The sequence below is a fragment of the Coregonus lavaretus genome (genome assembly GCF_964263955.1).
Source record: "Coregonus lavaretus genome assembly, chromosome: 1".
Classification (NCBI taxonomy): domain Eukaryota; kingdom Metazoa; phylum Chordata; class Actinopteri; order Salmoniformes; family Salmonidae; genus Coregonus; species Coregonus lavaretus.
This window is the reverse complement of record NC_139988.1, coordinates 89844143-89859667: the sequence shown is the minus strand read 5'-3', so window position 1 is coordinate 89859667 and position 15525 is coordinate 89844143. Positions and strand designations below refer to the sequence as shown.

Sequence of the window (15525 nt, the reverse complement as noted above, 5' to 3'; positions counted from 1 at the left end):
ACTACGAAGGTAATAGGGTCCCATTTGTTTCACCACCACTGCACTGGACTGGCAGAGTCATGTCATTGCGGGTACTGTACAGTACCATGGAGAGAACACTAGGTCTTTGTACACACATGCACATGCACATGCACACACACACGCATACACACACACACATACACATACACATACACACACACATACACACACACATACACATACACATACAGTGGGTATCGTAAGTATTCACCCCCCTTGGATTTCTTCACATTTTACACAAAATCACGATCTACACAAAATAATTCGAAATATTTCTTAAAAAGTAATGAAAATTGAAAAACGAATATACCTTGATTAGTATTCACCCCCCTGAGTCAATATCAATCAATCAATCAATTTTATTTTATATAGCCCTTCTTACATCAGCTAATATCTCGAAGTGCTGTACAGAAACCCAGCCTAAAACCCCAAACAGCTAGTAATGCAGGTGTAGAAGCACGGTGGCTAGGAAAAACTCCCTAGAAAGGCGAAAACCTAGGAAGAAACCTAGAGAGGAACCAGGCTATGAGGGGTGGCCAGTCCTCTTCTGGCTGTGCCGGGTGGAGATTATAACAGAACCATGCCAAGATGTTCAAAAATGTTCATAAGTGACAAGCATGGTCAAATAATAATCAGGAATAAATCTCAGTTGGCTTTTCATAGCCGATCATTAAGAGTTGAAAACAGCAGGTCTGGGACAGGTAGGGGTTCCATAACCGCAGGCAGAACAGTTTAAACTGGAATAGCAGCAAGGCCAGGCGGACTGGGGACAGCAAGGAGTCACCACGGCCGGTAGTCCCGACGTATGGTCCTAGGGCTCAGGTCTCTCAGTTGGCTTTTCATAGCCGATCATTAAGAGTTGAAAACAGCAGGTCTGGGACAGGTAGGGGTTTCGTAGCCGCAGGCAGAACAGTTGAAACTGGAATAGCAGCAAGGCCAGGCGGACTGGGGACAGCAAGGTGTCATCAAGGTGTCATCATGGTAGAAACACCTTTAGTAGTGATTACAGCTGTGAGTCTTCTCTGGTTAGTCTCTAAGAGCTTTGCACACCTGGATTGTGCAATATAGCTCTGTCAAGGAGTTGGGGGTTATGGCTACAGCAATTGTCAAGTCTTGCCATAGATTTTCAACCAGATTTAAGTCAAAACTGTATCTTGGCCACTCAGGAGCATTCACCGTCTTCTTGGTAAGCAACTCCAGTGTAGATTTGGCCTTGTGTTGTAGGTTATTGTCCTGCTGAAAGGTGCATTTCTCTCCCAGTGTCTGGTGGAAAGCAGACTGAAGCAGGTTTTCCTCTAGGATTTTGCCTGTGCTTAGCTCCATCCCGTTTCTTTTCATCCTGAAAAACTCCCCAGTCTTTGCCGATGTCAAACATACCCATACCATGATGCAGCCACCACCATGCTTGAAAAAAGGTGGCAGTTACTCAGGGTTGTGTTGGATTTGCCCAAACGTAAGGCTTTGCATTTAGGACAAAAAGTGTATTCCTTTGCTGTATAACTTTAGTGCCTTGTTGCATACAGAATGCATGTTTTGGAATATTTGTATTCTGTATATTTGTATTCTCATTTTCACTCTGTTGTTTAGGTCATTATTGTGGAGTCACTACAATGTTGTTGATCCATCCTCAGTTTTCCCCTATCACAGCCAGTGACATCCCTGAGCAGTTTCCTTCCTCTCCTGCAGCTCAGTTCAGAAGGACGACTGTATCTTTGATGTGTCTGGGTGGTTAAATATATAATCCACAGCATAATTATTAACTTGACAATGCTTAGAGATAGTCAATGTCTGATGTGTTATTGTTACCCATCTACCAATCACTGCCCTTCTTTATGAGGCTTTCTAAAAGCTCCCTGGTCTTTGTAGTTGAATATGTGCTTGAAATTCAATAATAGACTGAGCGACCTTACAGATGTTGTATGTATGGGGGACAGAGGAAGGGGTAGTCATTCTAAAAATCATGTTAACCGCTATTATTTCACACAGAGTGAGTCCATGTAACCTATGTGATTTGTTAAGACAAATGTTACTCCTTAACTAATTTAGGCTTGCCTAAACAAAGGGGGTGAATACTTATGATACCCACTGTACACACACACACACACACACACACACACACACACACACACACACACACACACACACACACACACACACACACACACACACACACACACACACACACACACACACACACACACACACACACACACACACACACACACAGGCTTGGTACAGACAGGATACACTACTAGCCATGATGCCATGTCTGACCTATCAGAATCAGATGCCTCATAGTCAAAGTAGGAACTTACTCATCCAGTCACTGTACTCAGTGGAGGTTATCATTGTATTGGTTCCAGTGGAGGCTCCTCAGCGGAGGAAGGGGAGGACCATCCTCCTCAGTGAATTTCATACAAATTTAAATTGTTAAACATTTAAAGGTTATCCTTTTTAGATGAAACTATACTAAATATAATCACGTCTCCAAATAACTGATTAAAACACACTATTTTGCAAAGAAGGTCTACAGTAGCCTCAACAGCACTCTGTAGGGTAGCACCATGGTGTAGACGGAGGACAGCTAGCTTCCGTCCTCCTCTAGGTACATTGAGTTCAATACAAAACCTAGGAGGCTCATGGTTCTCACCCCCTTTCTATAGACTTACACAGTAATTATGACAACTTCCGGAGGACGTCCTCCAGCCTATCAGAGCTCTTGCAGCATGAACTGACATGTTGTCCACCCAATCAAAGGATCAGAGAATTAATCTAGTACTGCATAAGCTACAGCTAGCTAGCACTGCAGTGCATACAATGTGGAGAGTAGTTGACTCAAAGAGAGAGAAAGACAATAGTTGAACAGTTTTTAACAAATTAATTTCTTCCAAAATGAAGGAGAAGCAAGAGAGAAATTGAGAATTTGAGAGAGATTATTATTATTATTTTTAACTTTCAGTTTCACTTACTTTACTTAGCTAGCAAATGCAGCTAGCTAGTTTATCCTACTGAAACACCCTGCTCAAACAGATGGATGCTATGTTAGCTAGCTGGCTATGACTTTCCAACACAACACTGGAACTCTTCCAAGTCAAGGTAAGCTTTTGGTTTTACTAATTTATTACCACCGGGTCCCGCCGGTGTAACTGTTTACTGACTATACACTGGAACGTTACTGCATGATTGTAGCGGGTTTACTAACGTGTTAGTTATATTAGCTATGCTTACTATGATGTTACTTTAGCTAATATGGTGACAACGATGTAGGCTGTGTGTAGCGGTTATGACATGGTTTGGCTTGGAAAGGTTTTTTCGCCTGGTCACATACAGCTGATGTGTTGTGCATTGAAGTCCACAAGCGAAGGGAAGAGAAGGAATACAACGTGGCTGTTATGAGAGTGAACTGTGTTTATGCGTGATCAGGGGTGTATTCATTCCGCCGATTCTGTTGAAAAACGTTTCTTAAACGGAAGCAAATGGAACAAAATGGGGATAAACATACCTGAATTTTTCCAATAGAAACTCTTGTTTGCAACTGTTGGACAAATGATTATGCCCAATATCAGCTAGATGCAGGCAAGAGTGTGCAAGGCGGTATTGAATGTCACTGTCTGTCACCTCAAATTTGTCTCTTGACCTGTGTGCACCTACGTTGTAAACTTTCATTCATAGGCTAGGTGGTAGCAACCTCATGATGGGTACAGGGAAAATGTGAGTATCATGTAGTAGCCTAAACCTATCGATGTTACATTGAACTGGGTGAATGGAATATGAATGAGAGTCATCCAATATGCTGTAATAGAAATAAGGCCATGCTCATGAAAAAAAAATTGTCCTCCCTCATCTTAAACGGCACTGACAGCCACTGATTGGTTCCTACCTTCTCTTCAGCATTTATTTTAAGCATGATTTCCATTCAGGGCTTCCATTATCCTGATTAATATGTGTGCTTATTGCCTCCTCTGGCCCAAACAAATATTTTAATGAACTCCTTTAGTAAGAAAACAAATGTTTTAGTGAACTCCTTTAATAATAAAACAAATGTTTAAGTGAACTCCTTTAGCAAGAAAACAATTATTTTAGTGAACTCCTTTAGCAAGAAAACAATTGTTTTAGTAAACTCCTTTAGTAATAACACAAATGTTTTAGTGAACTCCTTTAGCAAGAAAACAATTATTTTAGTTAACTCCTTTAGCAAGAAAGCAAATGTTTTAGTGAACTTTAGCAAGAAAACAAATGTTTTAGTAAACTCCTTTAGTAATAACACAAATGTTTTAGTGAACTCCTTTAGCAAAAAAACAAATGTTTTAGTGAACTCCTTTAGTAATAACACAAATGTTTAGTGAACTCCTTTAGTAAGAAAACAAATGTTTTAGTGAACTCCTTTAGCAAGAAAACAAGGCATTTGAGACAGTCCCTGATTGGTTGACAGGTTGTTTGATTGGTTGGTTGGTTGGTTGATAAGTAATAATACATTTAACTCATAAAGTGCATTTCTCAAACCCAAGGCGCTAAAAATAACAGCAATGGTAGTGTTACCTTTTTGCCACCACTAGATGACAGGTATGTTTCCAAGATGCAGGGCAGATTGCTTGATTGGTGGATGTCTTTACACTTTGACTTCATCGTGATCCATCACAGTCAACCTTCACATTGAGACGTGATAACAATATAATTGATCAATATAAGTACGCTAGCGTAATTACAATGTAGGTACATACTGTTGTCACATGGTTCTACAGCAGCCTACCTGTTAGCAGATTGTACAATATCAACAATTTAAATAATTTCACAAAGGATATTATATGATCATCTTTTTAAGTTAGCTAACCCTTAGACCTACAAACTTTTAAAAAATTCCAGCTCACCAGGGTTGGGGTCAATTCCATTTAAATTCCAGTCAATTCAGGAAGTACACTGAAATTCCAATTCCAATTCTCTTCAATGAGGAACATTTGGAATTGGAATTTGGTTTACTTTCTGAATTGACTGGAATTGAAAAGAAATGGAGGCCAACCCTGCAGCTCACAGCGCTCACTTACCCCTCTACCTTGAACAGCATGTCAGAATGTTATGAGTCCCTAGGCTAGGGTTTACACTCCTCCCTCAGTAAAACTCAATGGTTACCAAGTTACACAGAACAATGTGAACCACAACTTCCTTTTTTATTTTACTTTCAGTCAATTCCAAGTCTGACTGGCTGTAAAGGTTATAGGTTATAAGCTGCAGTGTTGATGAAAAAAAGTACTTTCTGTTCACATGTATTTTCTTATAAAATAATAGTCTCCACAGAGAGTCTGTGGCTTAGTCTCCACAGACTTGCGTCCTAGTTGAGACTATTATTTAGCCTAGTCTCCACAGACTTGCATCCTAGTTGAGACTATTATTTGGCCTAGTCTCCACAGACTTTCATCCCAGTTGAGACTATTATTTGGCCTAGTCTCCACAGACTTGCATCCCAGTTGAGACTATTATTTGGCCTAGTCTCCACAGACTTGCATCCTAGTTGAGACTATTATTTGGCCTAGTCTCCACAGACTTTCATCCCAGTTGAGACTATTATTTGGCCTAGTCTCCACAGACTTGCATCGCAGTTGAGACTATTATTAGGCCTAGTCTCCACAGACTTGCATCGTAGTTGAGACTATTATTAGGCCTAGTCTCCACAGACTTGCATCCTAGTTGAGACTATTATTTGGCTTAGACTCCACAGACTTGCATCCTAGTTGAGACTATTATTTGGCCTAGTCTCCACAGACTTGCATCCTAGTTGAGACTATTATTTGGCCTAGTCTCCACAGACTTGCATCCCAGTTGAGACTATTATTTGGCCTAGTCTCCACAGACTTGCATCCCAGTTGAGACTATTATTTGGCCTAGTCTCCACAGACTTGCATCCCAGTTGAGACTATTATTTGGCCTAGTCTCCACAGACTTTCATCCCAGTTGAGACTATTATTTGGCCTAGTCTCCACAGACTTGCATCCCAGTTGAGACTATTATTTGGCCTAGTCTCCACAGACTTGCATCCTAGTTGAGACTATTATTTGGCCTAGTCTCCACAGACTTTCATCCCAGTTGAGACTATTATTTGGCCTAGTCTCCACAGACTTGCATCGCAGTTGAGACTATTATTAGGCCTAGTCTCCACAGACTTGCATCGTAGTTGAGACTATTATTAGGCCTAGTCTCCACAGACTTGCATCCTAGTTGAGACTATTATTTGGCTTAGACTCCACAGACTTGCATCCTAGTTGAGACTATTATTTGGCCTAGTCTCCACAGACTTGCATCCTAGTTGAGACTATTATTTGGCCTAGTCTCCACAGACTTGCATCCCAGTTGAGACTATTATTTGGCCTAGTCTCCACAGACTTGCATCCCAGTTGAGACTATTATTTGGCCTAGTCTCCACAGACTTGCATCCCAGTTGAGACTATTATTTGGCCTAGTCTCCACAGACTTGCATCCCAGTTGAGACTATTATTTGGCCTAGTCTATCTAGTGATGTGCATTGTATAATGATTTCTACAGTTCTACTAGGCCTTTGTATCATAATATATATTACAGCCTAAGCTACTTCTTGAGGCTGAATGGACACTAACTATCTGCCTATAGTTCTCATGTGTCCCAACTAATGTATTAAATCGGCAGAAATTGTAGCCTAACAATGTGGGGGCAATTTTACTTTCTTCTCAGGAATTTAACGAATCAGACTATTAAACTATTCATGTCAATAAATGCCTTAGCCGATTATATAATCCTGTATCAGCATGACATTACAAAACTGTCCTGACAGCAATGTCTGGAGTTAACGGGTCTGTTTAATATATGTGTATATAGAGTGGTTGCCATGATACGAATAGGTCCTATTCAATGGGCCATATTCACTGGGCTGTTTAGAGTGGCCGTTCTCACTCTCCCACAGCAGGCGCGGGCAAATCCTCTCTGAGCAGCGCACCAGATCACTTCTATAACAACCGTATTGGCCACAGGATGTTGATGCTTTGGCTTATAACAATAATGGGGTGACGTATCCGATATGATAACATTAAAATACATTTTGTTCAGCTGAAAACGTGCTGATTGACACTATAAACCACAAAGGCCTAGGCATATTGATCGAATCAATGGCTTAAAGGCCTAATAGCATTATTGCGTGCACTAGCCTAGGTCAGTAGTCCTACTCCTTAGCAGGGTAATGCTTTGGCATTTGTCAGCGGGTGCACGAGAGCTCTCTGACAACACTGATTAACACACATTCTAATAAGAAGCTTATCTAGTTAGCACCAAAATGACTCAAAGTAGGATATAAAAGCAACCTTGTGAAACCTAAGCTTTCAATGACATCTGAGCCATCGTGTCATTCTTGACTTTTGACTTGTTGATTGGGCAGAACCAATTGACATTGGTTACGGTTGCCATCATAGCTACATACCTCCATCCAAGTAATGGATACTGGAGGATATGGCTACCTAATTTGATTTGTATTGGGTTTATTGATCACAAAACTGCCAGGGGTAATATCTACACTAATTAAATAAGTCAAACGCTCAGTGCATGTAGGTTTTTTTTTTTTTTACTTCATACAAATGGCATAAAAATGTCAGGGTATAACGAAACATTTGAGCTGATACAAACATCCCCCTTCTCCCTCATAATAAATACTGTAGGCCTACAAATCTGATCCACCTTTACAACATTTTTTCTTTAATTTTCCACAGTGCAAAAAAACAGGTGCATCTTCTGAGAGGGTAAAAACAGTCGTTTGCGCCCCCCCCCCAAAAAAACACGCAAAGTAACCCTGTCGTCGCGGTTGACAGCTATTGTTCTTGGACACAAAGGAAGAGGGACCTTGGATCGCAGGCGGCTCATGCCAACCAACGAATAAAGGCGCCTCAATAAAAACAAAAGCCACGTGCAAAAGAAGAGAACACAGGATTCTGCCAGTGTCAACATGAAAGGCTATTCAATTAAGACATCATTAGAATTATTAGACTAGTAAAAACAACATTCCCATGTGTGTGGAAACAGTGTTCGCCGTGCGTAATGGTGAGCAGTGTCAGTGGATAGGCTACTAAGAATCAATTTATTTTGTGTAGGCTACAATGTGCAATGTTCGTAGCTTGCCATATCACATAATATTAAAGTCCTATAATATGAGAAGCATTCGTCAGCAGCTTTTTAGGTGCGGAAGGGCAGATAGTTTGTCCACTTTTCCAAAAGCAGCGGCGCTTTCAACTCCTTTCAGCCATTCTTTGCATTTCCTCACCACCGTCTCATCCACGTCGCCATCGTCTTCTTCATATTCCACGTCATCGTATTTATACTGATCATTTAGTAAAGAGATTTTTACTATGGTTGTAATGTCCTCTGCATGTTCCAGATTGGGATCGGGGTTGGTCGTGCTTTTGGAGCCACCTTGAGTCCTTTTGGATGGAAAGACTCGCCTGTGCCGAAAGTCCACGGACACACAACCCTTCTGCTGTTTGGCTAGCATCTGTTTTTCTAAGCTGCGCTTCTGAATAACGAGAATGGCCTCCGGTGTGAGGCTCAGAGAGAATTGAATCTTCCTTTCTTCTCCTGCCTCGTCCTTTCCTATGGAACTCCGCGAGGACTGCTTGCCCCTGTCCCGGTGAGTGGTGGATTCCACGGAGCTGTAAAGCGGAACGCTCTCGCACGAGTCTTGAGATTGTTTGGGTAAAGTTAGCCAGGAGTTCTTTAAACCTTCTGTCTCCTGAATCGGGAGTTTGGTTTTCTGTTGTTGGGGTTTTCGCCCCAAATTCCTCAGATTGGCCGTAGTCCAAGACTTCGACATCTTTTCCTTCTCAGAGTCTTTTTCCTCCGTCTGTTTCATTTTCCTGAACAGCTCTCTCCCGGGAGAAGAGATTCGTTGATGGAGATTTATCGGCGGAAAAGGCATTATTGGGATTTAAAAGTGATCCGACCACAACAGCAACGTCGTCTATTAAACAGAATACGAATTTTAAACTCGAAGACTGTAAATAAATATACTGTATTGCAATTGCATTATCCGATCAAATACAAATGTGGTATCTTGAATGTGGTAATGTGCACCAGTGCTATAATCCGTTTAGTAATTCAACTGGTGTGAAGTTGCGGCTTGTCTGGTATTTATACGGCTGGTCCGTGGGAGGCGTGTCCATGGCAAGAGCTAGGAGCAGAAACACGCGGCTAAACAAAGGCAACAGCGGTAAAAGAACAAGCATGGCTTAGGATAGTGATGTCATTCATTCCATATTAGTACTTTAAATGTAACGTTGTTCTTGTTGAATGTAAAAAATTAAAAACTGACCAATAACATGATAGGCTTACTATTCAGGGGACCGTTATTACAGCGCTGAGGTCAATTTCAATTGACATTTCAGTAGAATGTTCACGTTTTTCCATTCTTGAACTGTAAATTCAGTTCATCCACTGAAATGAAAATTAAACCAAATAAATTAGATGAAATAAATAAAGAGCTCACACACACACAATATTGCTATAGCTATTTATATAATTTCCCAGTGACAAATGTCCATTTACTCATGTAACCTGCTATGTCTGGTATAGATCCATCTGCCTTTTCTCTGCCCTGAACCATTTCTAGGTCGAAACCTGATTGTAAATCGCCTGGGGATATATTGTTTACCCATCATTAATGAATGAAGGATGAAGTGTATTGACTGTTAGTCGACATCAATAGTATTGAATGATTCCATTTTGAATAAATAGTGAGCGGAATTCCATTTTATTCAGAGGCATAATATTGTTATCAGAGGCTCAAGGCATAATCTCTCGAAGAGTGTGCTACAACACGTTCTGTCAGGGTCTTGCTTATAACCCTGCCTACATGGACATATTACCTCAACTAACCGGTACCCCCTGTATATAGTCTCGTTATTGTTATTTTATTGTGTTACTTAAAACATTATTTTTTTGTTTAGCATATTTAGTAAATATTTTCATAACTATTATTTTTCTTAAAACTGCATTGTTGGTTAAGGGCTTGTAAGTAAGCATTTCACGGTAAGGTCTACACCTGTTGTATTCGCCGCAAGTGACAAATAAAGTTTGATTTGATTTGAAAGAGACCAATTTTGGACTTATAAATTAATGATATGTAACCATTGATTCTTGACTAATATAACTTATAAATGGCTCATGAGCTTAGTTTAACTGTCATACCCCATCCGAACCCAAACTTAAACAAAACATGATTCAAATTATATTTTTGATATCATGGATAGTCAGCCCTTGCATCAGAAGCTCTGTCTATGAATTTGAGAGTGCTTACATTTCTCCATGCAGCCCCATCCTTCAGCTTTTTACCCAAAACAGTGGCAGGGATTTGGATTGTTATCGTTTGAACTGCTGATTGCCATAGGCCTCTCACACATATTAACCTGTAATAGCCAGGCCTGTACACTGTTTTCTTTTCCTCCATTTTGTGTGAATCATTTCTCAATTTCAAAGGTAAATAGCTTTGCTATTTCTAGTAATATGTGACAGAACTGACTTTGAGAGAGACGAGCAGTATAGATTCAGAACACAAGCCATGATCACAATACAATACAAAAGAGTAATGATCCATTTGCACAGAAACGCTTAATTTTTTTAACTGTCACAATGTCATTGTTGAATATACCACTAACCACATACAGTAGCCAAAAAGCTGATGATCGGTTGGGTTTAATCATGGAAAGACAGTCTACACCCTCTATAACATCTACTAAACACCTGTATGTGACAAATAACATTTGATTTGATGGTGGTGATTACTGTATTGAGTTCAGAAGTTTTTCTTTCTTGTTCTCCAAATTAACTTCTTCTTCGTCATCCACATTCACTCTCAAAGAAGCTAAACAAAACAAACAACTCTCCATCCTCTATCCAAAAAAAGGAAATGGTATACGCCAACTGAATATCCCACCTGATCAAGGGGTTTGGTTCAAGGGCTTTTCTTGTTCTCAAAGTCATCATAATTTAATGGACAAAACAGACCCACATTCACAACAACAAACAATTGTCTTGCATCCAAAGAAAGACAACAGAAATAAGAGATGTATTTTCCTCCCTCTCCCAGATTACTCTGATAGTCACAGTGAGCCTAAAGCTTAGCTGAACCCCTGCCAAGCCAAGTCCCTGGACCTGCGTCCCAAACGGAACACTATCCCCTTTATAGTGCACTACTTTTGATCAGGGCCCATATAGGGTTCTGGTTAAACGTAGTGCGCCATTTAGGGAATAGGGTTCCATTTGGGATGCATTCTGGAACTAGTGCTACTGAAAGGGGATTTATTTCTTATATTAAAAGCATGTTCCATGATCACATTGCTAATGAAACGTTGTGTGGGGGGGGGGGGGGGGGGTCGGAGAATATAATTCCATAACACTGCTGGGTAAATACGATAGGCATCAATCATGTACTCCAAGATCAAATATGGTTCTATACGGAACCAAAAAAAGGTTCTATGCTCCGATAGATGTCATCCCTAAAGAACCTTTATTCCAAGCAAACATTTGTTCCGAGTATATAAAGAAAGCCCCCTAAGCGGGATGTTTAAAAACCTGTGTGTTAGGTGGAGTAGACCAACGTAAGAAGCGAACAGGATAATGTCTTAAGAGGACCACAAGAATAACACACAAGATTGATGGCACGTCTTAAAGGTTTGTTGTTTTTCTTAAAGAGCAATGAAGCATCTTTCCTTGCCCAGAGCTTTCTCTCTTTGTTGTGGGTTAAGGCCACTCATTGTATTGGGCTACGGGTCTAATCCAGGAAAAGTCCCCTCCTCCCCTCTGAACCATCTTACCTCTGAGAGGAGAGGCGGAGGCAGACGGACCAGGCAGACCTGTGACACTCCTGTCTGAAATCCCACTGTCTCATTACCATAATGGACCCTAATGGACCATGGATGCTCCAGTTGGGAATACGGAGAGGGGGAGCGGGTGGGGGGGGTAACTTCCTAGCTCCTGGGGTTGTCATAGCAACCACATCCTCCTTTCAGAATCCCATCCAGAAGGCTCCAGCTTATTCCGAAGATGTTTATATTTAGAATGAACCCCAACATGACAATAGCATTGGTCCCAAATCTGTTTGTGCCATCTTGCCAAATATGCTTATTGTGACAATGACCATAGACGTTGTGAAGACAGCACAAAAAGATAGATATGGGACCAGGCTAATATAAAAAGCCATGTATAGCAGGTTATTCGGTTATGTTAAGATTACACAGAGCAGAAGGGCGGAGTGAATGAGCCAGAAGGTCTCCACTGCATCTGGCTGACAATTAGAGAAACAAAGAGAGCTCATTTACAGGCAATTGGCTTTGAGCTGAAGGGGTAAGAGGGGAGATGTTGTATGTCACTGCACACATGTTGATCTGGGTCTTCTTCAGTAGGCATCAAACTGAAGAAAACGGACTGAAATGGAGAGGGATTTGTCCAATAAGAAATGTAAAAAAAAAAACCAGTTGCAAAGCATTTTGAACCATTTTGCTAAGGTTTGCCCTAATGACCACAGTAGCTCCTTTCCCTTTGTTGTCTTTGGCTGAGAAAAGCCAAGAGTGGGATCTGGGTTTAATGTGGTGTGATGTGATCGTCTGTCTGTCGCCCCTGGCAGGGCACGGTGGGGTACTGTAGTTCTCCATTAACAATTTAGTAACATAACACAATTTGAGTCTATCAGCCACATTAATTACACGTCACTGACTTGGACACATGGGGTGAGGAGATACAATGTGTTTCAAGGAATCACACACACACACACACACACACACACACACACACACACACACACACACACACACACACACACACACACACACACTACACAATTATAAGCATGACACCAACATTTAAAGGAAAACTCCACCCAAAAACATTCTTTCGGTATTTGTTTCATTAGTCCATTGTTGACATAGTCCCAAAATGTTTTGCTTGTCAGCGATCAAGTTTTCAAGATATGTAACTTTCAAAATACAGAAATCATCCTCGTATGATGCATTTTGCATAATTTGATGCTGCGTTTTACATATCTTGAAAACGTAACTGCTGACAAGCAAAACATTTTGGGACTATGTCAACAATGGACTAATGAAACAAATACCGAAAGATAGTTTTGGGTGGAGTTTTCCTTTAAGGGCGAACTAAGTTGGTTTACTGAATAGCCTGCAGTTTCAAAATGAAAACATTTGTTGATGTTATTAATAAAAAATAGACAGTCATATTCCATTCTTCTGAAGAAGGAAACCTTATGTAAAAATATCAGCAAATCATATGGTCATGAGGCAAAATACAAAGTTGAAAAAGTTAAGGTATTGAGTTGTATTTTCAGTTTTACAGGAATCATATTGTAAAATGTCTATAGGCCTTTCCCTTCTCTGAACAAAACAAGATATAAAATTGGTCTTCTTGCAGGGTAGGGGTCAATTCGAATTGAAGGCAGTCAATTCAGGAAGTAAACTGAACTTCCAATTCAATAATTGAAAAGAAAAAAGCATATTTTAATGACTTCTCAATGAACTGAGAAGTAAAAGCTATTTATTTTGAGAGTTGTTAAATGTTTTCATTTGAAATTCAAATCACTTCCTGAATTGATTGCCTTCAATTCCACTTGACCCCAATCCTGTCTTTTTGGATGATATATATATTAGGAACATTCTTAAATCATTTGATTTCAAGCATTCACCTCTCACCCGGAAGCATAAACACACTTAAAATAACAGACCCAATCTGAGAGTAAGAAACTAAACGGATAAATAAGCATCAATCAGGGTCAATTCAGGAATTAAACTAATTCCAATTCCAAATTCCAGTCTTCTTCCTGAATTAACTGAATTGAAATTGACCCCAACCCTGATAAGCATAATATGAATAAACTTTAGTTTCAGATAACTGCTATCATGATTACAACTATTGGAAATATAAATGATTCACAGTATCAAAACAGCAATGAAAATGAAAAATACAATTCCCCAAAAACAAAATATCTATCCATAGCCTTTGCATATTTGGGACCAGTCTTGTGATTTCATAGTACTTGAACCCAGGTCTGGGAGACTGGCGTCCGTTCTCTAACTCAGACAGCTGGTGAAAACCTTCATCACTGCATCCCTGGAGGGAACGGAAAAGACATGGAAACAGAAGAGAAGAGGTGATACATGACAACAAATATTTCATAAGGGGTGTTTTCATGATCAATCCAATATCCATCTTTATGATCAATCCAATACAGTAGGTTATACCTGTTGTCTGATACAGTAGGTTATATATTTTGTCTGAACAAAAACAACAAAATAATTGTGAAAGCAATAGTTATAAAACAGTGATTTCTTTCTTTATTTTTCCTTCATTCTAGTATTTAGGGTTTTAAAGACTTTTAGCTTTCTTAATAACAATTCCCATATATCACATCTAGAAAGGGACTACTACAGTATTGTTATCACATTCTTCTTTTGTTGTTATCGTTGTTTTGGGCGTGGTTCATGCATATTTAATTCGTTTTGGCGGGAAAGCAGCACATTCTCAGAGTGACGCCCCTCCCCCCTACACTCCAGGTATTGGAATGATGAGGCATCACAACCAGCAATCACCATGGCAACAGCAAAAAAAGGTCACTCCTCCATCTCTCTCTTCCACCTCCCCCTTATTATTTATTTCTCTGTGTCAACCGCTCTCTCTCTCTCTCTCTCTCCCTATCCATGTGTTGCTAAGCAGACTTCACTGGCCTGCCACCCTCAACAGCTACTGGAGGAGAGGTAAAGATGAACCAGTTAAGGTTAAAAGGATGAAGGGAGGGAATAATCATAACAAAGAGAGAGAGAGAGAGAGAGAGAGAGAGAGAGAGAGAGAGAGAGAGAGAGAGAGAGAGAGAGAGAGAGAGAGAGAGAGAGAGAGAGAGAGAGAGAGAGAGAGAGAGAGAGAGAGAGAGAGAGAGAGAGAGAGAGAGAGAGAGAAGGAACAAGATGGTTGGTGGAAAAGACTGGTGACTCTCCTTCTGCTTCTCTGATTTGCAGTGAGCTCACCCCCTTCGCAAAAAGACACACACACACACACACACACACACACACACACACATCCACATCCCCCTACACTCCTCCTCCTTCCCATCTTTCCTCTACATTGAAGGCAACACACTGCTATTTTAGCACCCGGCTTCCTAAAACACACCACATAAATAAATGATAATTTACTGAAATGATGAAACACCGGCGCAACAGACTACTCCAGGATACCCCAGATAAACAGTATCTCAAATAGCACCCTATTCCCTATAAAGCACATTACTTTGACCATAGCCCTATGGGATAGGGGGCCCTTTGGGACACAGCCATAGTGACCTCAGCTGTAGTTTAGAAAGTGCAGATGCAGCAGGTTTAACCAGGGACTGGGGAGAGCAGCAGGTTTAATCAGGGACTGGGGAGAGCAGCAGGTTTAACCAGGGACTGGGGAGAGCAGCAGGTTTAATCAGGGACTGGGGAGAGCAGCAGGTTTAACCAG

At 40.6% G+C, this 15525-nt stretch overlaps 2 protein-coding genes across 2 annotated transcripts in view; both read right to left on the bottom strand.

Annotated features, from left to right (window-relative positions):
- Nucleotides 1-7710: 7710 nt before the first annotated feature.
- Nucleotides 7711-9109, bottom strand: LOC311142314 (proline-rich protein 18-like). The gene has a single exon (XM_084177942.1). It carries the CDS (start codon nucleotides 8942-8944, stop codon nucleotides 8195-8197), a length of 750 nt encoding a protein of 249 aa, XP_084034068.1. The 5' UTR covers nucleotides 8945-9109; the 3' UTR covers nucleotides 7711-8194.
- Nucleotides 9110-13321: 4212 nt separating this feature from the next.
- LOC311128361 (vesicle transport protein SFT2A-like) overlaps nucleotides 13322-15525 on the bottom strand; it is a 42841-nt gene continuing 40637 nt past the window's right edge. Inside the window, exon 8 of the mRNA XM_084160477.1 lies at nucleotides 13322-14139. Within this exon, the coding sequence (XP_084016603.1) occupies nucleotides 14100-14139 (40 nt within the window). The 3' untranslated portion in view covers nucleotides 13322-14099. The remainder of the gene's footprint in view (nucleotides 14140-15525) is intronic.

Excerpts from the sequence above, each read along its gene's own strand:
- LOC311142314 (XM_084177942.1), bottom strand. The coding sequence starts at position 8,944 with ATGCCTTTTCCGCCGATAAATCTCCATCAACGAATCTCTTCTCCCGGG.